The sequence below is a fragment of the Cryptomeria japonica genome, chromosome 8 (assembly GCF_030272615.1).
Source record: "Cryptomeria japonica chromosome 8, Sugi_1.0, whole genome shotgun sequence".
In the NCBI taxonomy this organism is placed as follows: domain Eukaryota; kingdom Viridiplantae; phylum Streptophyta; class Pinopsida; order Cupressales; family Cupressaceae; genus Cryptomeria; species Cryptomeria japonica.
The window spans coordinates 129321605-129345718 of record NC_081412.1 but is presented as its reverse complement, the minus strand read 5'-3'; the positions used below and the strand labels follow the sequence as shown (position 1 = coordinate 129345718).

General features: G+C 38.0%; 1 protein-coding gene across 1 annotated transcript in view; it reads left to right on the top strand.

The window, feature by feature from the left end:
- LOC131041625 (zinc finger protein ZOP1) overlaps positions 1-19733 on the top strand; it is a 78791-nt gene extending 59058 nt beyond the window's left edge. Inside the window, exons 3-5 of the mRNA XM_057974763.2 lie at positions 18550-18715; positions 18829-18924; positions 19031-19733. Of these exons, the coding sequence (XP_057830746.1) occupies positions 18550-18715; positions 18829-18924; positions 19031-19404 (636 nt within the window). The 3' untranslated portion in view covers positions 19405-19733. The remainder of the gene's footprint in view (positions 1-18549; positions 18716-18828; positions 18925-19030) is intronic.
- Positions 19734-24114: the final 4381 nt, after the last annotated feature.

Genomic DNA, 24114 nt, shown 5'->3' with positions numbered 1-24114 from the left:
AATTTTATTCCTCATAGGCAAGGGCTAATAGTTACTAAACTTACCAAGCTGAGATGACCTAACCTAGAAAGCGAAAAACTAGGGGTCCCCATTTGCAATGGGGCGACGTGTGTATATGTCACAACACACTGGAAGTTCCCTTAGGTGATCGGACTTTTCACCCTTCACTGGCAGTCTTATCAGTAGGGTTGGGTTTTGAGGTAGTGTTGTGACGTTTTCACACATTGCCCCATTGCAAATGGGGACCCTTGCTTTTTTGCTTTTTAGGGTTTGTTCTTTAGGTTTTTTAGGGTTTTGTTAGTTGGCCTTTGCATTTTGAGTGCTGTCAGGGAGATCAATAGGATAGCAAGTCCGGCTTGAGTGATGTCCTGATCCTGAAATTTGGCTAAGTCTGGAATGTCCTGATCCTGAATTTGACTAAGTTTGGAAACTGAAAAAACCTCCAAAAACTAGATTTTGCAATATAACTCCTGGAGGTCTGAAACCACTCTCAAACATCCTGAAAGTATATATGGAATATAACTTAAAGTATAAGTGACATTTCCTTTCTTATACTTAAATGTTATATTCCATAAAAATTATCCTGATAGAGAGTTCGAAAAGTCAAATTTCGCTCCTGTCCTTCACTGAGGACCCAAGTCAAATTTCGCTCCTGTCCCTCCCAGGAGGACCAAGGCGAAGCGCTCCTGTCCCTCCCAGGAGGACCAAGGCGAAGCGCTCCTGTCCCTCACCAGGGGTCCAGAGCGAAAATGCTTAGTGGAGTCATTCCTGACCTTGTTTGGACGAATTGAGACATCAAAGGCATGGTGAAGGACGAAATGAGCATGATAGAGCATCCAGACTTGATCAGAAACGATGAAATGATGAAGTTTTTGCCTAGAAGGTCAAATTCGCTCCTGTCCCTCACTGAAGGACCAGAGCGATTTTCTTTATATGCACAATTTTAGACCTTTTTTGGACATTAACTTTTATTCATAGCATTAAGTAAGATGATATCTTCCTTAGCCAAGACTTTTTTTGATGAAAATTGTAACGATTTGGCCTAGAGAGCAAATTTCGCTCCTGTCCCTCAGTGAAGGACCGAAGCTTAAAATCAAATATTGCTTTGTACTTGCAGGATTTTGACGACTTGACGATTTGAAGAGGTCCAAGGAGATGCATTTTATCAAATGAATATAACTTGAAGTACCGTCGTGAAGGAGAATGACCCAAGATGTAAAAATCACCCCTGTCCCTCAGCCAGGGACCAGGGCGAAGTTCAGTGATAGCTCCCGTCCCTCTCCCAGGGACCAGAGCGAAATTCTTCATAGGGTATGCACTGGGCAAAGATCAAGCAAGTTTTATGTTCGAAGGCAAGAAAGGAGGTGAATTGAACCCGTTGAAGATAAATTGAAGATTATAAAACGTCAACAAGGGACCCAAATGCCCAAGTTCGCTTCTGTCCCTCTCCAAGGGACCAGAGCGATATTTATCATAGTGGTAAAATCTCTCAAAAATCACGTTAAGAAAAGATCATGCGAGGTGGTAAAGGGTCTAAGGTGTTTTAAGGGGATGATATACAAAGGTTTCAAACGTCGAAAGATTATCAATTGAGCCAAAGAGGCTATATCGCTCCTGTCCTTTGGACAAGGACCAAAGCGATTTTTATTAAAACACTCATGTTCCTTCAAAATCATGACAATGCAAGGACACACAAGATCAAGGACATTATTTAAGAGGCAATGAACGAGGAACCAAGGTTGAAAGATGACGCATTTTGACTAGGGCTTCAAGTTCGCTCCTGTCCCTCTCCAAGGGACCAGGGCGATGATCCTTCAAACATCCATACGCCTTGTGGAAGTCAAGTAGGACAAGCGTGGAATGAAAGAATAGCATTGTTTATCCTTTACAATGAAGATTGAAGTTCGAAGTTACAAAGGTCAAGGAGAAAACACTAGGATCGCTCATGTCCCTCTCCAAGGGACCAGGGCGATAATGGTCATAAAAGGCATTTGTTCACATAAGCAAGACACTCAAGCTCGAAGGACCCAACGAAAGTGGCAAATTCAACGTGGAGATGAGGACTTTGAATGTTAAAATGTTACTAATTCGAGTTTGAAATGGAGAAAACATCAAGATCGCTCCTGTCCCTCTCCAAGGGACCAGGGCGATATTTACTATATTTGCCAATTCATTCAAAATTCACGTCAAAATCAAGGTTCGCAAGATCAAGGGTATCATTTGCAAGGTGATGAACAAAGAGTAAAGTTTGAGAGATAACGAATGTTGGCTAGAACATAAAGTTCGCTCCTGTCCCTCACCAAGGGACCAGGGCGAAAACCATTTAAACATCCAATATGCCTTGTTAATGACAAGGAGAATAAGCATGGAACGAAGGGATAATGTCCTCGCTTGCCACATGATGAAGATTGGTAATCAAAGAAACAAGGATCAAGACCAAAATGGTAGATTGCTCCTGTCCCTCTCCCAGGGACCAAAGCGATAGGTTTGTATTTTTCCACCTTTTCAAAATTTTTGGCATTAAAACATTTTTTTTGAATTTATTTTAAATGCTAAAATCGATAAATTAAAAAAAAATTCAATCAAAAAGCATTTAAAACTAACGCATAACATTTATTAATTAATTTTGCCTATTAAAAATCGAAAAAATTAATTATAAAGGCATAAAGTTAATTAATTATAAAATCAAATTGAGCGCTTGGGTTTATTTTACAAAAGTCGGCCTTGGTTTTTTATTAAAAATGGCTTTTAATTATCTTTGTTTTCACCAAGTCGGCCTAAGGTAATGCATGAGGAAAGTGCTTATAAAAGGAGGTGTTTATTTCATTTTTAAATCATTATTCAAGCATCCTCTTTCATATGCAATTTGGAGTATACAAAGGAAGTGCGAAATTATCATTCAAGAGGAGGAGCGAATTTCAAAGGGAAGGTGCAAGCATTATCAAAGGAGTTCGAGTTTCAAGTTAGGCGAACTTGCCAAGGACATTGAAGAACACATCAAAGATATCCCCAAGGGTAGCGAATTAATAAAGAGGACGTTCATTATCCTTCAAGATCAAGTCAAAGGCTTCAAATTTTGATTTTTGCCTGGGCAAATTCCTTTATTTTGCATTCTAGTGTTAGCTCTCAAGAGAGGTATGGCGATATGGATTTATTGTTTTGATTTTGAACGTTGATCGTCATAGCTTAAATTTTGAATTGTAATAGCTCAATCGTTTTTTAGGAAATGATAACTCAAGGACTTATTATGAAGTTTCCTAAATTTAATCTCTAATCTAGTTATTCATCGCAAAATCATGTTGCTAATTTTGAAATGTTGTGTAGGCATCAAATGGAGATCTCATCAAGAAAAATCAAGCCGAATCAAGGACGATCTTCGCTGGGACGATCAAGCCAGGACAGGGGCGACCTCTTTCAATCCAGCGTTCCAAGGCGAGGTACATCATCATCTTGCAAATCAAGGACAAAAGGAGTTAGGACAAGAGTTAATTAAAGATAGCCTCTCAACGACATCAAATTGAATATCTAGCAAGCTACAAGTGTCAGATGAGGTGGCATCCCAGTCATCATTTCTCCAATCAGTGAGGTCCACCTCAGCATGGCCAGATTCAATGTACTTAACTCATGGAAGGTGGCACAAACTCTGATGTACCTACCCCGGCTATCCATTGGTCGATTTTTCTAGAGGGGACATGTGTCCAAGCAATACAATTTTATCATTGGTCAAGCATTAAATGTTATGTAATGGTTGTAATAAACCCTAATTAGGGTTTTCATTGTAAAATCTTGGCCATTGATCTTGAATTGATCTAAGCCATCAAATTGTATTGTGGGCACTATATAAGCCCAGGCATTTCATTTGTAAAGGCTAATTAGAAATAAGGAGAGAGAATTAGCAATAGCTAGAAAGCAGTTAGTAGATAGAGAGTAGTTAGAAATTGATAGAATAGTAATTAGAGTAGAATAGGAGGACAAGGCAAGAAATTGTTGCCATTGATTGTAAACAAACTCCATTTTCATTGAAGTAATGGTGAAGTGTGTCGTTTCTTGCAATTTGCATGGTTTCTTGTTGAGTCTTCAATCCTAGATGGTAGATGATTAGATGAATGGAGGAAATGCGATTGATTAATGGTGGAATTCGTATATCCATACTACTAGCAGTTTGTTGATTGCAGACTTGCCTTGTGTAGTCAACTGGAATCATTCAGCTTAAGCTCAATTTCAATTTGTCGCTTCTTCATTGATATGCATCAACTTGATGGTGTCTATGCCTGCGGTGATGATTTGAACATCATAAAGCTTCCCTTAGAAGATCGCACTAGCCTTGTGGAGATGGTCCATTGATGTCAAAACAAGACCTAGTTAGAGTTTCATCAAAAATCAATCATTGCTCCTACATTCTTAGTATTAGGATTAGATACTCTCTTCGCCCTTATCCTTTTTCCATTTTTTTCAAATCTAAGTTAGTTAGAGCCTGTGTTCCAGCAAAGCAGATTATAAGTTCAAACATTAGATGTAAGTCCCCTTGTGATTCCAGCAAATCACATCATACCACTGGAGCTTATCCACACGTAGAGACCCTACATACAGGAACCTTGAAGTCATCCCGATTGATCCTTTTCGCGACATCTTCAGCATTCGGAGGCTTTATTCAAGAGAGGATAAGGTACCCTTGGGTATTTTATTCTGTGTTAGGCAGTGTACAAAATACACGTCAACAGGTAGGCACTGACAATTCTTTGTTCGTGGTCTTAGCCATTGGGTGGAAGTGAAAGTCTCCAACTTTTGTTATACATGTGCTTTCAAACATCATTGATTACTTGTTTGATCATTCCTTCTGTTTTATGTTACATTGAATTCGACTTCTTCTCATCATCATAAACATCACTTCTTCATGCTTTTAGGCGAGGATTTGAATGTCCATTGGAAGCACTATTGGTGTGATCGGAGATTTAGGACCCTACTGGAAGTCACTCAAGTTCGTGGTTCTTGAACCCAAGCGAAAGTTATTGCATGAGGGTCGGGCTTTTTACCGTGAAGTGGAAGTAATCTCATATAGGTCGGAGATTTCACTTCCAATTGGAAGTGCTCACAAGTAGGTTCGTTGATTTTGCCCCTAACTTGTAGTAGTCATCAAGAAGTTTGTGAATTTCATAAGGTACTGGAAGTGAAGCAAATGAGGTCGTGTTTTTGACCTTCAATTGGAAATGCTGTTTACTTTTTACTCATTCACATCCTTTTACGGTTTACCAATTTGATTACTTTTTTTCATTGAAATCATTCACCACTTAACAACAAACATGTCTTCATGTCTTTGGGCAGGGTTTGAGTGCTGATTGGAAGTCTCCAAGATCAGGTCGGAGATTTGGAGATGCATTTGTAGTGACTACCAGCAAGTCGGAGATTTGGTCACCAAATGGCAGTCATCCTCAAGAAGTTCGGATTTTTCATGGCCAAGTGGCAGGGTTGACAAGCAGGTCAAGGTTTTGGGAGGTCATTGACAATGACCATAAGGAGGTTGGAGATTTGGGGTGGTACTGACAGTGATATCTCCCCTCTTAAATCATTAGTATCTCTTCATCTTTCTTGATCACATGGTTATTTAAACACTGAAATCATTCTCATTTTCTAATGGCACAATCATATCTTCATGCCTTTAGGTCAGCTTTTTGAGCACCAAGTGAAATGACAAGGGCAGGTCGTGAATTTGAGCATGCATTGGAAGTGGATTCAGCTGGTCGTGCATTTGAAGGGGCACTGACAGTGCACCTTGGCAAGTTGTGGATTTGACCCCTCACTGACAGTGGTCTCAAGATATTAACACAACTTACTCAATGAACTCTTCAATGCATTTCCATTCCCACCTAGCAAACTTTACCAACTTCAAACCTACGTCACCCAGGGACTCGTCCCCGTTTTTTTTTTCCAGGTGTCCCTGTCTCGGGGACAAGGGATTCCTAGGGGATGTCCCCATAAATTCTGCATATTGATAGTGAATTTTGACAATGAATTCTATAAGCAATTTGACTTTGACTGTCAATTTAACATAAATTTGGCATAAGAACTCTGCTAGTTCTTATATGTTAAGGTTCTATAATGAATATGTGCATGCTTTATCCATGTTTTAATATGAATATTTTAAATTTCCCTATATATTTTAATTTTGCCTATTTTTATATAACAGTCCCCTTTGCCATCCTCAAAATTGGCAAAAAAAATTACCATCTCGAAAAAGCGTACCCTTGTCCCCTGCTGTCCCTGCCCTAGAAACTCGGGGTAGCATAGCTTCAAACAACATTATCCTTCAAATGATTAAGTATTTACCTCAATCAAAGTTCATTTTACCAATTATAGAGACTTTCCCATCTTGATCGGACTTTTGATGGGTCATAGGAAATGCTCCCTCAAGGTGGTCGGACTTTTGGAGGGTCACTGGAAGTGACCTCAAGCAGTTGAGCAGAGTTTTGAGGGGTCATGGGATGTGACCTCACTTGTTCAATTTGATGGGTTATGGCACTTGCCTCACTCATTTTAAGGGTCTTTCAGTATCAACAAAGCCTCTTCATAGTTGTGTATGCCTTCATCCTGATTGGCATTTATCAAACATTTCAATTCTTGTGACTGACCTCCACACTTGCACTCAACATTTCATCCGACTTTGAAGGCACATGGTGATGATTCACAAATCATTCATTTTCTAAGCCTTGCGAGCTAATATACTCAATTCCACTTGAAGAGAGAGAGAGACATGACTTGATTACTTCTTGACAACCCGGGGCATCACACCTCCTACAAGTAAAAGGTTAGTAGTGTTGATGTGTTTTTATGCACAATTGAACATAGAATAAAATACCAAGGTATCTTATCCTCTCTTGAACAAAGTCTCTCAAATGCCATGCTTCGCGATCAAATGAGACAACTCCAAGGTATCTACTCTTAGGTCTTGACTCGTGGATAAGCTCAATGGTTGATGTGATATTGCTGGAATCACAAGGGGACTTATGTTGTACATGAATGCTTGAATACTTGGACATTGCTGGAACTCGGGACTAACTCATCTAACAAAGAAAGATCAAAAGGGAAGGGTTTAGAGAGTCTAATCTAATCCTAGGAATGTGAGAGACAATGAATGATTGGGTAAATCTCAACTAAGCTCTGCTTCGCCATCAATGAACAACTCCACAAAGCTAGTGCAATTTTCTAAGGTAAATTTATAGATGTTCAAATTACTACCATCAACATCAATACCATCAAGGCAATGCATACCAATGGACGAACAATAATTGAAGTTTAGTTCAATTCCAATTCCAATTGGCCACACAAGGCAAACTTACAATCAACAAGAAGCTAGTGGTATGGATAAACGAATTTCACTATTAATCATTCACAATTCCTTTCATTCATCTAATCAACATGAAAGCAAATGAGAATTAGAAACCATGCAACTTGTTGAACAACGCATTTCACCATATCTTTAATGAAAGGAGTATATTCATTTATAAGTCTTAGCAACAATTTCTTCTTCTCGTACTCTACTCTAACTTCTAATGATTTGACTACCAACTATCTTCAACTCTTCTACTGCTAACTATTTTTTCTTCTCAAATTAGAGCACTGAGCCTTATATAGAGGTCTCATTACAATGAATGGCTCAGATTGATTTGAGATCAATGGCCAAGATTACAAGATAAAACCCTAATTAGGGTTTGTTACAACCACCATTACATTGGCCAATGAGAGACGAGGGTAGGTAAGATAAATAATATTTGATGTAGCACCATGTGTCACCTATTCCCTCCTTGAATGAATGCTGACTTGGTGCCCATTGATTGGACGAATGGTGATTGGGATGCTACCACAGCTTGCCTTGAACATTTAATTAACTTGTCCTTTCACCTCGAACAATTTCATCCTCATGTTTGGAAAATTTTCCCAATCTTGGAATGTTGAAATATTTCCTTCCTCGACGCTCTTTGGTATTGAGATTCCTTGATGTAGTTCCTGATTTCTTGAAGTGAAATCCTTTGTGCTCATGTCTTGATCTTGCTTTCCTTAATTTGTTCGCCATCAAGGTGAAGTCTTCTTCATGTTTGATCTAGTCCACATCCTTGCCTTTGGAAATCCTTGTCTTGAAATCCTCCTCCAATCGTTGAAGTGTTGATCTTTCTCATTCGTACTCGTGATATTGTCCTTGCAATATGCATGTCATCTTGGAGTTGATCCTTCATCATGTGTTGCCTTGAAGTGTTGAGCACTTGGTATCCTTGCAAGCTGCATCCTCTTCAAGCCTTGATCATCATGCTTCCCTTCCTTGTAGTAGACCTGCAAAACAAACAAACATTGAATCAAACACCTATGGGGTAAACTTTGTTTCAACCTTGGTTGAAAATCGATCATCATAGAGACAGATCAGTTCCCAAAACATTTGCATTATCTTTGTCCAATCCTTCACTTGGTGGAAATTTGATGCCTATAGGGACTACTTTGTCATTGATCTTCATTTGAATTGATTTGTCCCTTTCTTTTTGATTCTGCCCTCAAGTGGACATTCAACCCTCATCGGGACTCATTGTCCTTTAAAATTTTGTTTGATTTGATCATCATTTGATGGAGTGGAAATTCGAACCCCATCATGACACTTCAATGTTCCTCACTTTGTCCTCACAAATAATTTTCCATAATTAATTAAAGCTCTGATTTCAAATAGTTTTCAGACCTGTAAGCTCATGAAAATCAGAAATTCAACATTAGGTAACACAAATTCTGGAAAATACAATAGATTTTATCAAAATCTTGAAAATTTGTCCTCAAAATCTGATTTTCAGACTTAGGATAAGTCTGATTGCAATAAATAAGTCTGAAGACACCCTTGTAAACTCAGAAAATGACATATTTGATGCAATCTCAGGTCTATAAAGTCTGAAGACACCCCTGGAAATGGTTGATTTAGGTGCTGGAAAGTTGTCTCAGATTTGATTTTCTGAGTACCAAGTCTGAAGACTACCTGATATACTCAGATAATGATTGATTTGAAGCTCAAAAAAGTATACCCAAGTCTGAATACACTCTGAAAATGGCATATTAAAGTCTGATTTTCTGATTTTAAGTCTGAATACACCCCTTTAAGGTTTGTAAAATGGCCTCCAAAAGTCTGAAGACACTTTGTAAATGATAAACTATTAGTGGCTGGAAGTGGTCACAGCCATGGCACACACTTGCACTTGAATTATCTCACCCTTCCAAGCTCAAAAATGGCCACACCTAGGCACAACTAGGTGGCTGGAAATGTAAAATCAGTCTGAAGACAACTCTGAAAATGATGCTTCAGACCTGCACCAGGAATGGTGTCCACACACAATGCCCCCAAATTCTTCAGAAATGGTGTCCAAACAAAATCACCCTTCATCAATGATGGCTGGAAATGAATTTCAGATCTGAGAATGTAAAGTTCCAGGCAATGACCAGCAATGGTGCCCAAGGATAATGTCCAAACTTGCCGAGCCATGGCGCCAAACTTAGATTCACCTCTCTACACCAGCAATGGCGCCACACAATAGTTCCAAAAATCGCCTAAATGTCAAGTGCCCAGCCACATACAAAATCATGGCTTCCCAAACAATTTCGCCAAGAACATAAATCGCCAACAATGTGGTCCAATCTGTTAATGTTTGTAGCAGCAGGAGACTTCATTATTCCTGTGTTGGTTGTGAAACCGCCTTGCTAATGTTTTCATTTATCATGTCTCAGCTCTTCTCAATCCGTCTTTCTGTTTGACGATTTTGTATTCTGCATTTATGAGTTCTTTCTTAGCTGGAAGTGTTTCGGTTTCCTTGTTACCTGTCACCAACCATTGTGTATTGCCTTTGACTTCATGGGAGTCTTGTTCTTGGTGGATGCGTCTTATCATATTTCATCCGATAAGAAGTGCGGGCATGACAACGTATATGCAGCTCCCTTCAGCGATGGTTTATGTAACAGCATACAATGTAACTGTCGCTTTGAGTATTGCGCGTATGAAGTGTTGGCCCTTCGTCTTCCTCCGTCTTAGAGATGTTTCAAGCCTTGCCTTTAAAAAGCGTGTTGCTGTTTGTGTTGCGTGTGATGCATGTTCGCAAGAGAGTCTATATTTTTTGTGTTCTTCCGTGCGATGGTTTTTGGATCAGCTTCTCCTTCAGTGACTTTATATTTTCTACAGCGTTTTTGTATCTTCTTTGCCTTCTCATATATTATTGATGTTGATTATTTCATGTTACAAAAAGTTGTACTAGCTGTAGTATAGAAGATTTTAGTTGTTCTGAGATGATATCGACCTATATTGTTGATTGTTAAGTGTTAACAATTCTTGCTTAAATCATTGCTTGATTAAGCTTGAGAGCATTGTATTCAAAATTTGTTCTTTCAATAAAGCTTGATTTTCGGTGTGGCTGGGGTTTTCACCCTCAGGTGGAGGGTTTTCCCAGGATAAATTCTTGTGTATTTTCAATTTTGTTTCTGTAAAGATTTTTAGTTTCAGACTTCTGAGTTTTACCTTTCTGGTTCTAATTTTAACACAATCAGCCGCACAAAATCGCTGTCACTCTTCTAATGGTGGCGCCACACTTGATTGGGCAAAATCGCCCTCTTTAATCTGCAATTCCTCTTCAACAATGGTGTCTAAATGACACTTAGACAAAAACCACCCAGTTGGAGTCTTCAATCTGCCTTCAATCACACATCAAACTGTCACATCAAGGCAATATAATATTATTATAATGCTGGCTGGGCCTTCTTATTCATGTTTTCTCCTTGATATTTCACCACACAAGCAATGTGGGATAAAAACTTGCCTTTATAACAGCCTGGGGGAAAATCGATTTGCCTTAGGATAATTCATTTTGTATTAAACGATTGTTGCTGATCATTAAACTGTTGTAACAAGGCAAAAACAATTAAATGTAAGTACACTTGTCATTAAATCCTTTCACTTGTATGAAATTTGGGCCAGTTTGGGAAAATCGATCCATTTTGGGACAACATTTCGCATTAAATTTTACCATAACTCATCACAAATGGCCATTGGGGAAAAACGTGACCCATCAGGACCATAGTTCCAGGACTCGCCAGGACTCTCCGAGTCTTGGCGAGTCCCTAGCCGAGTCTCAGGGACTCGAGACTCTCCAAGTCTCGCTCTCAGCAAGACTCACTAGAAATTGGTCTTTTTGCCGAGTCTTGCCGATTTTTTGCCAAGTCCCGAGTCGGGTCAGCCTTGCCAAGTCCATGCCGAGTATGAGTCTCATTTCTATGATCAGGATACAAAATCTCTTCATTTCACATGCCTTGTCCGAAAAATCTCACTCGGGGAAAAACAACCCCCATCAAGACAATTAAAATCCATTCATTTGTTCATCTTGTCCACACATTTGATCCTTGGGGAAAAACGACCCCTATCTGGACACAAAAAACTTGCCAAAACTTCATCAACTTGTCTAAGGGAAAAACACACCTCATCGGGACAAAGTAATTTTGTCCACACTTAACTTTGCATCCCTTATTTTCATTCTTAGGGAAATTCGCACCTCATTGAGACACATTGTAACACTTAGTTAATTTTTTTGTCCCACTTAATTTTTTTGCCCTCTAGTGGGAAAACGTGGTCCATTAGGACACATTGTGGGGAAAATTATGTTCCATCGAGACAATGTCCTTTTATGCCTTCAAAACCTGGTGGAACAATGTCCTCCATCGAGACAACTCATTTTTAGGTCCTAATTCATGTTTTCCATCGAGACAATGATGATTTTCGCACTAAAAATGCTTGGACTTATCAAATTTCATCGTTTTGCATCGGGACTTTCAACATTTTTATCATTTTACGCTCTCATTTCAAGGCAAAATTGAGACTCAACGCCCACAAAATTAAATTGACACGCTAAGGCAACTTGACACTTAGGATCATTTTAACATTTTAAAATCCTTTTCAGCATTTTGACATGACCCCCATTTCTCCCTCATTAGCAAAGGCTAAGACTAGGAAACTATTGCTAAACCAAGGCAATCTAAGCAAAACATCTATAATGTCCCCATTTTTGGAGTGAGAATAATTAATTAATTTAATTAGTTAAGTTGTCCAATTTATTATTATTTTTCATGGTCAGCTTAATTAATTATTTTAATTAATAATATTAAGTTAATTATTTATAAAGTTATCAAATAAATTAAAAATTAAAAGATGACTTTATATTTAATTAATTTAAATTAAAATAATTAAGTTAATTATTTATAAAGTTATCAAATAAATTAAAAATTAAAAGATGACTTTATATTTAATCAATTTAATAAAGTGACTTAATTAAATATTATATCATAAGGTCACTTAAGTGAAATAATATTATTTCTAGAAGCTTCTGGATGATGGACTTAAAAAGTATGAAAGGGGATCTAGCTCAGCTTCTCATCAGCTTGGATTGGTTTTTGATATTGAATTGAGTTTTGTAGAACCACGGGGTGTCTATAGACTTTGGTCTTTGGGAATGAAAACTCCCATAGATTGCATAACTGAGGGAGTGGAAGACCTTCCAAGGGGTTGCAGCTGAGAGTGGGAGACAAATCAGTCTTCCATAAAGAGCTTATTGAGTTTTCTTCATAACCATGGTGGATGGGATTCATGGTCTTCGCCGATTATCAATTTGAATGTCCATAGAGCATCGATTTTGGTTGAAGTAGAAAGGCGATCTTCTAAGATCATTGGAGGAGCTAAGTTGATGATAGCTGATACAATTACAGGTCTGAATCAAAAGTCGGGTTTCACCCTCATACCTTCGATTTGGTTCTTTCCTCATCATTCAAGCATCGAATCACACAAAAGAAGGCAGCGATAGCATTAGAGGTGTAAAGCGATACCTTTGGAGGTATTTTGAGGGAGCTTTGAAAGTAGTTTCTGCTACAAGATAAGTCTGAACCAAAATCATATCAGACTGCTCAACCCAACAAAGTTGCTCATTACTCTCTATTTTGGCTCCAAATTGTCGAAGAGAGAATAGCGCTTCATTCAAGGGAAGAAGGCGATTATTATTGGTTAAAAAGATTGTAGCTGGCTGCTGGTCATCAACTGTTATCAGACCTCCTATATGTTAGCAGGGGCGATTTTTGGATCAGGTTAATTTGGCAAATTGAAGGCATCAAATGGCATGGTATTGCTTGCTTCTTCACACATCGAGTTGGGCGATTTATTTCAGGTTCCCTTTTTGGCAACATTCTCTATATTCTTTCAAATAAATTGTAATTCTTCCTTGCTGTCCATTGTCCTCAGAAATTCTGAGTGTTAGATGATAAGTGTCCAGTCATTAGTGAAGACATTTGTATGATATGTTTGATCATTATATGTGGTAATAAAGGCGGAACAAGGCTGCTTCCTGATTTCATAATTGTCTGAGGATTCATGCAAACTTTTTGATAAAATGACAGCAATTGTAGGTGTATAAATTGGCATAAGAACTCCATAATTTAGTGGCATATTCATCTTTGGTGATTGTCTTATCAATTAAGAGTCCTTTATAGCTGATCTCTCATGATAAATATGTGTTTATTAAACTTCACACCAATCTGAAAGTTTTGAGACACACATCAGCATAACACGCAAAATCAAAACTGCATAACACGCAGATTGGAAAGACAGATTTTTAGCAAATATCTCTTGTATTTTCAGTCTACACAGTGCAGGGGATATTTCAACATCTACCCTAACAAGTGAAAAAATGGGGGTCCCCATTTGCAATGGGGCGATGTGTGAAAACGTCACAACAAGTAGCTAAAGACACCACTAGACAACTAAGCAAAGACAACTAACCTAAAAAGTGAAAAAAGTGGGGGTCCCCATTTGCAATGGGGCGTTGTGTGAAAATGTCACAACAGTAATCACATTGATTAACGGCTTATTTCTTGCATCTTTTCATCTATCAAAAATGATGGACACCCTTGTTTTTTTCCATATGGCCTTGATGGGGGCCAGTCTCCTTCGGTAATAAGGTGTTGCACACTTCATGATGTGGGCCCATGCACCATTTTGGAGCTTCATTTAATTTTCTCATCATATCTTACCAATACTGCGATCAAACAACATCGAAGGACAAACCATTTGTAGAGAGAAGTCTTGCAATGGTTTGCTCAACAATGTTTCTAGCGTTATTTTTAAATGCCCTCTCAAATGGTCCCTTTGCTCTCTTCACATTAATGAGATCTTTTTTGTTCCTATGCAAAAACTAGTGGCTGTTTTCTATCAACATCAAGGATGACACTATGTTATGGAGAAGCAAGTAGGAACCTCTTCTTTGCTCAAAGGATGCCCTATTTTAAGGATAACTCTTGTATTTGTTTTTCCTGCTCTTTGATAAATTTTGCTATTCTATGAGGTGGCATGAGGGCACAATTCTTCCTGGACAGGCTTTGATTCCTCTTCTAGGAATGGCATACAAATGGGCTTTCACCAAACTATATGAATTTTATATACTGCTGATCACACCCGTTACATATCCAAACATATGCCTCTCCACCTAGCATTTGCTATATCATTTCTAGATGCCTCCACAAAGGTGAACTTGTGTCAAATTTGAAAGAGGGTTGGCCGATGGAGCTATAATTGGCTGCCATTGTAACAATGTAATTTTGTGGGCATGTGAGTTGCAACAAAGGAGTTTATAAATTGAGAACTTGAATGGTTGTTAGATTGTCAGTTTATGAGTACTTTTGTCATTTGTAACAACCACCCTGTATTTTTTTTTTGAAAATTTGACAACTGAAAATCAAATATAGACTTGCAAGCTAGGATACACATTTATCATATAATCTCAGAAAATGAAGTCAACCAATTTATATAACCTGATAGATGCAGCCCCTCAGCTCTGCTACAGATCTGAAGTAGTGATGGAAGGTCTGTTGGTTGATTTTATAAACGTCCTCATAGAAACCCAGGAACACCAACACCTTCAAATGTCATGGAAAGGAGGCAGGTACAGGTTTGCATTGACTGGACTGGCTCTAAAATGGCACTTTTTTGGGCTTCAAGACCATCGAATATGATATCAAATAATCACCAAACACTGAAAACTAACTCAGCACTACTGTTTGCTTCCAGAATGACAAGAATTGACAATTTAAAATTTTTAACGTCTGCATCAACATTCAGATATACCCAGCTGCTCTTTTTAAAGCCAAGGAACACCACCTTGTGTACGGAAACTGAACTAATATTTATTTGGCACCTTCAAGCACCTTAGACCACGCTGTTTTGAGGAAAGATTATAATATAAATTTTTGAGCAATTTTCAGACCTGGAAAGGATAGTACAACAGGTGTTGTAGATGGTACGACCTCCTTAATGGCTTCCAACACACCTCTAACTCCAGAAAAATCCTTCTTCACCACCTAGCTACATTAAACAGCCAGAGGACCAATGGAGAATGCCCAAAATGGACCCAGCAATATGAAGAAAGTTGCAGGATGGTATGGCCAGCTGAGTACAGGTGTACGGCTCTTTCTAATCACCCTTAACCTCCTAGAAACTCAAGTCATAACTCATGCAATGCCTGTTCCAATCACGGATGCCAACCAACCAAGGGAAGTCCATCCAAATAGTGCAGCAAATTGATTTCTCATTCCCACGCCAAGCTGCCAGGGCTCATACAACTTGTATGACCTTGTATAGAAATTTGTGGCGCCACAAAATAGAACCAAAAATTTCCAAAACTGAATCTCCTAGCTATAATGAACCTTGCTAAATTTACCCACAATGAAATTTTGAGCCAACCATGAAATATTTGCACAACTATATGGTACAACCAACTAGGGCATTGGCTGGAAGCATATCATTTTCTCCCAGCATGTTATGGCCTCTAAAAATCTCTTCAAATCACCACCCAAAACTCCAGAAAATTATCTGATATCAATCTCAAGCAAATCCACAATCAAAAGACCTTGGAAAACCTCATTTTTGGAAACCTTGGATTACCGAAATTCGGTGAAATTGTTGGCGATTCCTGTGTGAAATTACTCTACTGGCTAGGGAGGATCTTTCACCACTGAAACTAGTAATTTCAAATCAATCCATGGAAGAGCTCTGTTCATTCCGACATCTTATTATGTGCTGGGTCAATCTTTGTGTACCAATTGATGACCACACTTCTATGATAATTCGTTACAGTTGGACTGTTTCCCAGATTTGCCATTCTAAGGAAAACACCACTTTTCTGGGCCTCAACAAGGAACGGATGGGTCCATCACTAGGTGGGCTGCACATAATTTGCTATTGAAGAGCTGAAAAGCCTATCTGGACATTTTGAGCATAGTCAATAGGTATAGTAAAGCCTGAACAATGATATAATGTCCTAAGAGTTGTCGCTAGGGGGCAAGCCATTGAAGAGGATTAGTAAGAATGGGCTAGTTGTCACTGCTAGGAAATGTGATGAATAGATGCGAAGGCACAAGTGGTTGACTGACTAAAGTTGCTATATGTGTGTGTGTGTGTTGCCAGGAGTAGGTCTTCGACCCCCTAGGATGTGTCTCAGAGATCGAGATGCTTCTTCAGTATCGAAGACCTTGCCTGAGACGTCTCTAGTCACAAAAGACTTTCAGCTGCGGTCTCCTGAAGACTCCCACTGTTTCCCACGCAAAAGGCGTCGTCTCCCACACAAATTAAACAAAAAAAACCTCAAACTTAAAAGTGAAACGCATTGGGAAGCTGGGAATAAATATACCGTGGAAGGGAAAACAAGATTCGATGCAAGGTTCGAGCCAACACGAGCTGACAAGATCGCAAGTATTTGCCATTTGGCAATTTGCAATTCGATACAAAACTCAAAAGATATTCATATTTTCTATATTCTTGCTGCTGTTCTTTTAATTTTTTTATGCAGACTTTGCAGTATACACAATGGGGGTGAATTCTACTAGATCCTGGAGTTGGGAATTTGGTTATGATAATACATTTTCTTTCTTCATTATTGTGAATATGTCTATATTCATATTCTCATATATATAATCACACAGAATAGCAAAAGGATTTGCAGTTTTGAAAGATTCAACTTGTTGGTTTGGGCCCTTGCCTTCAATTTTCCTATACACTGTCTAATTTGATTAATTTCATTGAAGTTTTCTTTGCTTTTGATGGATGTTTTAGTTCTAGATGAACCTTTTGCTCCTTTATCCTATAGATCTGGATTTCTATTGGGTGTTTAATGCTTCTTTCTTCTCCTAAATGTTTTTCATTTCCTATTTAGTATTTGGGTGTACCCTTGCCAAAGGATTTGCAGTGTTGAAAGTTCAATGTCATGATATTTTCTATAAATTATTAAATTACAGTGATTTTTTTAGTGGCTAATATTTCGCCAATTGGCTATTTTTTGAAATTTGGGAATAAAAAAATGGCTATTAAGTTCAACTTTTAAGGTGATCCGAATTGCTACATTTTTACAAATTTTTATTTTAGTGTTATTTAAATTGCTAGAGAATTTATTTTATTAATTTTTTTTACTCAGAGATTCGCCACAATATTCGATGCATAATTGGATCAGATTCGCCACCATTTTATAATTTATTGTAGAAATCTAAATTAATTTGCAATGATATATCATAATTATTAGTTACTTTAGGGTTATACCAACAATCTTTAGTTGCCACCATTGATTTAAAATATAATCTAATGACCTTCATTATATTCCATGAGGTAAATTGTACCTACAAGTTGTAATGCTCGTGGGGGTTGAAATTACTTTTGAATTGTTGACCTCAATTAAAATCAATGGTCCAAAAGCAATTTTTGGCCCCATGAGTATTACAAATTGTTATTACATTTTATCTCACAAAATACAAAGAGGGCTATTAGATTATTTTAAATTAATGGTAGAAACTAAATAAAGTAGAGTCTACCCCTTAAACTCATTAATGATTTCCACCTTTAGTTAGGCCTCTACTTTTCTATAAAAAAATATTTTATAAAATGAAAGGATTTGCAATAGTAATTAATGCATATTCTTATTATTTTCCAAGATTCGCCAATATTTTCTACAAAAAAAAAATGATAAAAAAAATTCGCCAATAAAAATTAAATATTCACCAAGATTTTATACCAATTTTTGAGAGGGGGTTTCTTAAAGTTATCACTGTTAAATTATATGAAAAAAAGGGCACCTCCAAGTATGCCTGTCTCCTATTTTCAAAACTAGATGTACTGGTATTGGTACCAGTACACACACACACAAGTCATTCATAGTGATAGTATGCACTTATGTATTATGTTATGTCCAAATGGTAGCTTTGCTAACATTTTCCTTTGGTGGAGCACCCTATTTTACAATGAAGAATCGATGTAATCATTTAGTAAATTTGATTCCTGTTTTCTACCAACAAAACCATTGCAGTTTTCTCAAGATACCGCTAAAATAGTAAAATGGGGGCAGAATTATAATTGTTGGAAGATAATCTCCCTTTCTATTTCGGATGTCATAGTTTCTGCATTTAAAAAAAAAATTGCTTGCAGATTGACAACTAAATGTATGTGAATCTGAACTAATTTTTCAGAAAGCTATGCGGAGCTATAAGAAAGATTTAGCAGCTATAAAAGAGACTAAAGTTACGTCCACAGAAGAAAAATATGGGGCTTCAAAATCTCAGCTGGATTATGACAGGAACACATCACATGTGTCTGAGCATGTGCCTGGAACTTCATCAGTGAAAAATTCAGTGGGTAAGTAGTAATGAAGCCATGGTGCTATTATTTTGAGCATGGAGTAATGTGAATGCCTATTGCTGTTTTGACCTATTTTCTCTTTGTCCTATATTTTTTTTTGCATGTTGCAGAATGGGCATATGATAAATCTTCTGGTTACTACTTCAATGAATCTACAAAATATTATTATGATCCGAACTCTGGCCTTTACTACAGTGATGCAATAGGTATGATTAATGTGGAAAAAAGTGATTCACTGTCATACATTCTATTGTTTGGATCATATAAATTTAGCATTAGAACAGTAGTCTCATGGTTTTTACTTGAAAACAGGGAAATGGGTCACCCAGGAAGCAGCTTGTGTTTCATCTCAACTAGCAAGAACAGAGGTTGGTGCTGGTAATTCTCTGTTATCTGATGAAGGTGGAGTTGCTACATCTAAAGCTAGTACAAACACAAAAGAAAGCAGCATTAAAGGGAAGATTAACAGTGGTCCTCCACCAGGGCCAGTGCTTCCAGTCTCTAAGGTATTCTCAAGTTCCACTAAGGCAGCTACATCTTCAATCCAGGTTACCAAAAGGAAGAGGGAAGAGAAGACTGGTCGTGTATCAAGTGAAGAAGCTGCAGCTATTGCTGCCAGAGAAGCTGCAAGAAAAAGACAGGAAGAAAGGGAGAAGTCATTGTTAGGCCTATACAAGTCATATTGATGCATATATTGAGTTTCAGGGTTATAAATCCTTGTGTATTTTTGATTCCCAATTGTGTTAGGTACAAGATAACTTCAGGTTGGCATCATTAAAATTTGCAATATTACCAGAAATAGTGGTGCTATCGTTTTTTCTCATTGTCTACTTGTTCAAAGAAGCTACAACATATTTGCTGAATGCTGCTAAGACGTTGAGGGAATAGCCTTGTTGAACTCTTGAGAAACACACTGTATCTCTGCTGCATACATAAGGTACATCATAAGTCTCACTAAAGGATATAAATGATGAAATGGCCAAGGAGATGACATCCATTGATCTCCTATTCTCTACATGCATGTATCTTAAAATACCAGTGTTTTCTGTAGCCACGATTCTTTCTGAAGACTCACTGCATTCTTTGCCGACAATTGAACTCTCGGTTAGGCAGTCTTTTTGATTGGTTACTCAATATACAGCTTTCTTGATTGGTTAAACAATATCACTTGGTTCTTTACTGTTCAAATAAAAACCTACGCACCGAATGATATTCAAATAAAATTGGTTAGACAGTCTTTTGACTGGTTACTCAATATACAGCTTTCTTGATTGGTTAAACAATATCACTTGGTTCTTTACTGTTCAAATAAAAACCTACGCATCGCCTGGTCTGTGGTTGCTCGCAGGCGGAAGGGGAAGTCTTCTCCCCTGCCCGAAAACCCCCCTCATTGGGGTTTGGGTGTCTCTCCCTCCCTTTGATTGGGGTCTTCTTTGTTCTCCGGTCGGATAGGATTCCTTGCCTACTTGACTGTGTTTGTTTCTAACTGCCTTTGGGCTGTTGTTCTTGTTGCCAACATCATCTCTATTGATGTTGCTTGTTTACTATGTTAAGGGTCAGCGCCCTAGTTAATGTTGCTTACTAATAAAAAACTAAAGTAGAGTGAAAATTATTACTTTTTAAGCTTTCACCTTGTTGTGACGTTTTCACACATCGCCCCATTGCAAATGGGGACCCCCACTTTTTTCTGCTTTCTGGGATAGTTGTAGAGTCTTTTTGCTATTAGCCTTTCATTTAGAAGAAGTGTAGTATCTCAAGTGGCTAAGATGTAATCAAGTCAAGGTTCTCTCTTTAGGATGAAGTGAGGTACAACACTTCCTTTGCCCTCCTAAGCTTCCAACCTGTCTCTCCCAACATTGCCAATGGATGGTCAAGCCCAATCACTCCCATTTCCATCTCCCCTCATTTCCATTCCTTACCATTATCATCTCACACCCCTCACTCCCTCTTCATCCCCGTGCCCTTCCATCTTCTCTTTTATCCACCCTCACCTTCCACTTCCTTTTCATTCCATTCTCCCTCACCTTTCTCCTCCCATCCTTCCATTTCCTTTCCTACCCTTCACCTACCATTACTACCTCACCTACATCATCTTCCTTTATCATCTCCCCTCATTTCATTCACCTTCCCATTTCCTAACTTCCCTTCCTTACACCCTTTCATCCCTTATGCCTCTCTATTTCCTGACACCTTCTTACCACCCCTTTACTCTTCCACTCCCCTTAGCCTACCTTCCTACGACCTTCTTTACCCCTTATGACTTCCTTTGCCCACCATCCTTACCTTATCCCTTGCTCCCTTTATGTACCCATCGCGTCACCTTCTCCTATCGCACTTCTCTACCTTTTTACCACCTACTTTCCTCTGTGGCATCTCTTCACCACATCCCCTCATTCTTTCTTGCCACGACATTCCTTCACCTCACCACCTTCAACTCCCTTTCACTATTGCACTACAATGCTTTGGCCCCAAAACTTTAGAATGGAGAGATAAAAAGTTTCTAAGGCATTTATAATGCCACATTCTAGAGGCCAGCACTTCCTTTGACTACCAAAAGGCATGACTTAGGCCTTGTCATTGTCGATGCTTGGTCAAATAAGAGATTAGAATGATTTCCATTGCCATGACAAAGTGCGATTTAAAGGATTAAGGTTTTCATTATTTCCTTTGACCATTCAAAGGAGCGAATAGATGACCAATATCCTTCCTTGTTAATGACCGATTTCATCTCTTGTCCAAGTTCATCCTTGGGCTAAGGATATCAACGCATTAAGAATTTCAAGCCTTCTTGAGCTAAGGAGATTTCGTCCTTGAGCTAAGGATATCCACACTTTTTCACATTTCATGCCTTCCTGAGCTTAAGGACATTTTGTCCTTGAGCTAAGGATATCCACACTTTTTCACATTTCATGCCTTCCTGAGCTAAGGATATTGGTGACATAAGGATATTTCATCCCTAGGCAAAGGATCCTTAGATAAAGTATATGTGTGACTTAAGGAAATACATCCTCCCTAAACAATGACAATCGATGATCTAAGAATTAGCACCTCCTTTGCCACATGAAACCAATGCAGTTCATACTTGTCTCAAACTTGAAACTTATCAAATTAGGCATATAAAAGTGGGAAATCAAACAAATTAGATGTCTTCATTATTAGAAAATTCATTTCGAGATTGTAGAGAGTTTTTATGGAGCAATTGTCAAGTGGCTTCGAATGCAAGGATTTTGAATTTTGAATTTCTTCAGGTTTCATCTTTCTTCCAAGGTTTAAAGTGTTTCTTTATCTTTTCTAGGTTTGATGCAAGCAAATCATACGACATAAAGGAAATGCTTCACCACTTGAAAGTGATTTAAGGGATCAGCTCATGGTGATTCAAGGAAATGGATACAAGAGGGTAACGATGTGAAGATGGACAACATTCACATTCCAAGGTACTTGAGACCTCAACATGAAGACCTACATTTGAAGGAGATATCAAAAGGAAGCTTAACAACATCCAGGAGGAAAAGCTCAAGGTTTTGAACAAAGAAGGCTTCTATCACACCAACCTTATCAAGCATAAGCATCAACATCAAGCACTTGAGGAAGAAATTGTCACAATCTTGAATTTCCTTTAGAAGTCCAAGAATCATTGCTAGTATAGCCAAACATAAGCTCTAAGGCAGAGATGATCCAAACGAGATAGTTTCAGAAGAGTTAATCAAAGTTAGAAGATCAACATGAACAAAGTCATCATCACATCAAGTGCTTGATAATGTTGAGTATTAAGAGATATGCCTCGTTCATCTACAACTTGTGATGAGTTACAAAGATCAAGCAAACTGAGGTGACGCCCCATCATCGCTTATCCAATCATATCATTCTATGATAAGGCGTCTAGATTCAATGTACCTAACTCAACCAACAAGATGATAACTACCACATGTGGGCACAAAGTTTGATGGGCCTACTGTCGTCATCTATTGGTCGAATTTTCAGTGAAGGACATGTGTCCTATCAAATGTAATTTTATCATTGGTCAAGCATTAAATGCTTTGCAATGGGTGTAACAAACCCTAATTAGGGCTTCTATCTTTTAATCTTAGCCATTGATTGTGAATCAATCTGAGCCACTCAATTGTAATGAGAGCACTATATAAGGCTCCACTCTTTCATTTGTAAAGGTTAATAGATACTAGAGTAGAAAATAGTTTTAGTCAGAGTAGGAAGAGAAGGCAAAGATTGTTGCCAATACATTGTTGTAAAATGCATGTAAACTTCATTGAAGATATGGTGAACTCTATGTGTTGATTCAACAATTTGCATGGTCTCTACTTCTCATTTGTTTTAATGTTAGTTAATTGAATGGAAGAACTTTGTGCATGATTAATGGTGAAATTCGTACATCCATACTACGAACACCTTGCCGATGGTAAAGTGCTTTGCGTAGTCAATTGGATTCAATTTAGCCAAGTTTAACTTCAATTATCGCTTCTTCATTGATACACATCAATTTGATGGTGTCTATGCTTGTGGTGGTGATTTGAAAATCGATAGCCTATCCTTAGAAGATTGCACTAGCCTTGTGGAGATGTTCGCTGCATGTCAAAGCAAAGTTTAGTTCAATTTCATCAAAGATTGTCCATTGCTCTTACATTCCTAGGATTAGAATAGCTTCCTCGAACCCTTATCCTTTTTCCCTTTTTTTTTTCAAATCAAGTGAAATTTCATGTTCCAACAACATTCAAAACATTCAAGCATTCAACGTAAGTCCACCTTGGGATTTCAACAATATCACATCAAACAACTGAGTCTATCCAAGAGCACATCAAGGCTTGACATTCAAGAACCTTGGAGTCGTCCCACTTGATCACGTAGCTTAGCATTTGGGAGTCTTTGTTCAAGAGAGGATAGGATACTTAGTATTTTATTCTGTGTTGCATAGTGTGTAAAAACACCGTCAACACACTGAACTAAAATAGCATTTGAAGGTTGGGAAGGGAATGCTGATGATAGAAATGGATCTGAAGCTATTTTAGGCTTGTAGTTGGTAGAAACAACATTTGACTTTTTGGATGCTTGATGTTAAATGACTCGTATCGCATCCTCCATCATTTTGTTGCTCTTAAATAAACACATATCGATTGCTCTATGTTTAGTATTACTGTATCTGACTAATGTTGTGTTTGCATTGTTCACATTACACCTATTTGAAAAGAATTTTGTTGGTTTGTGCCAGTCTTATAACAGTGGCACAAATAGGTTTTTCTAGGTTCAAATTTCAAGTCAAACTTATGTATAGACTTTGCTGTGAATTTAGAAATATGAAGCTCGACTCTGCAGGTCATGGGTTCTTGAATGAATAATTCATGGCTTATTACTTTCACCGAGTATTTTTTTTCATAGTTAAAAAA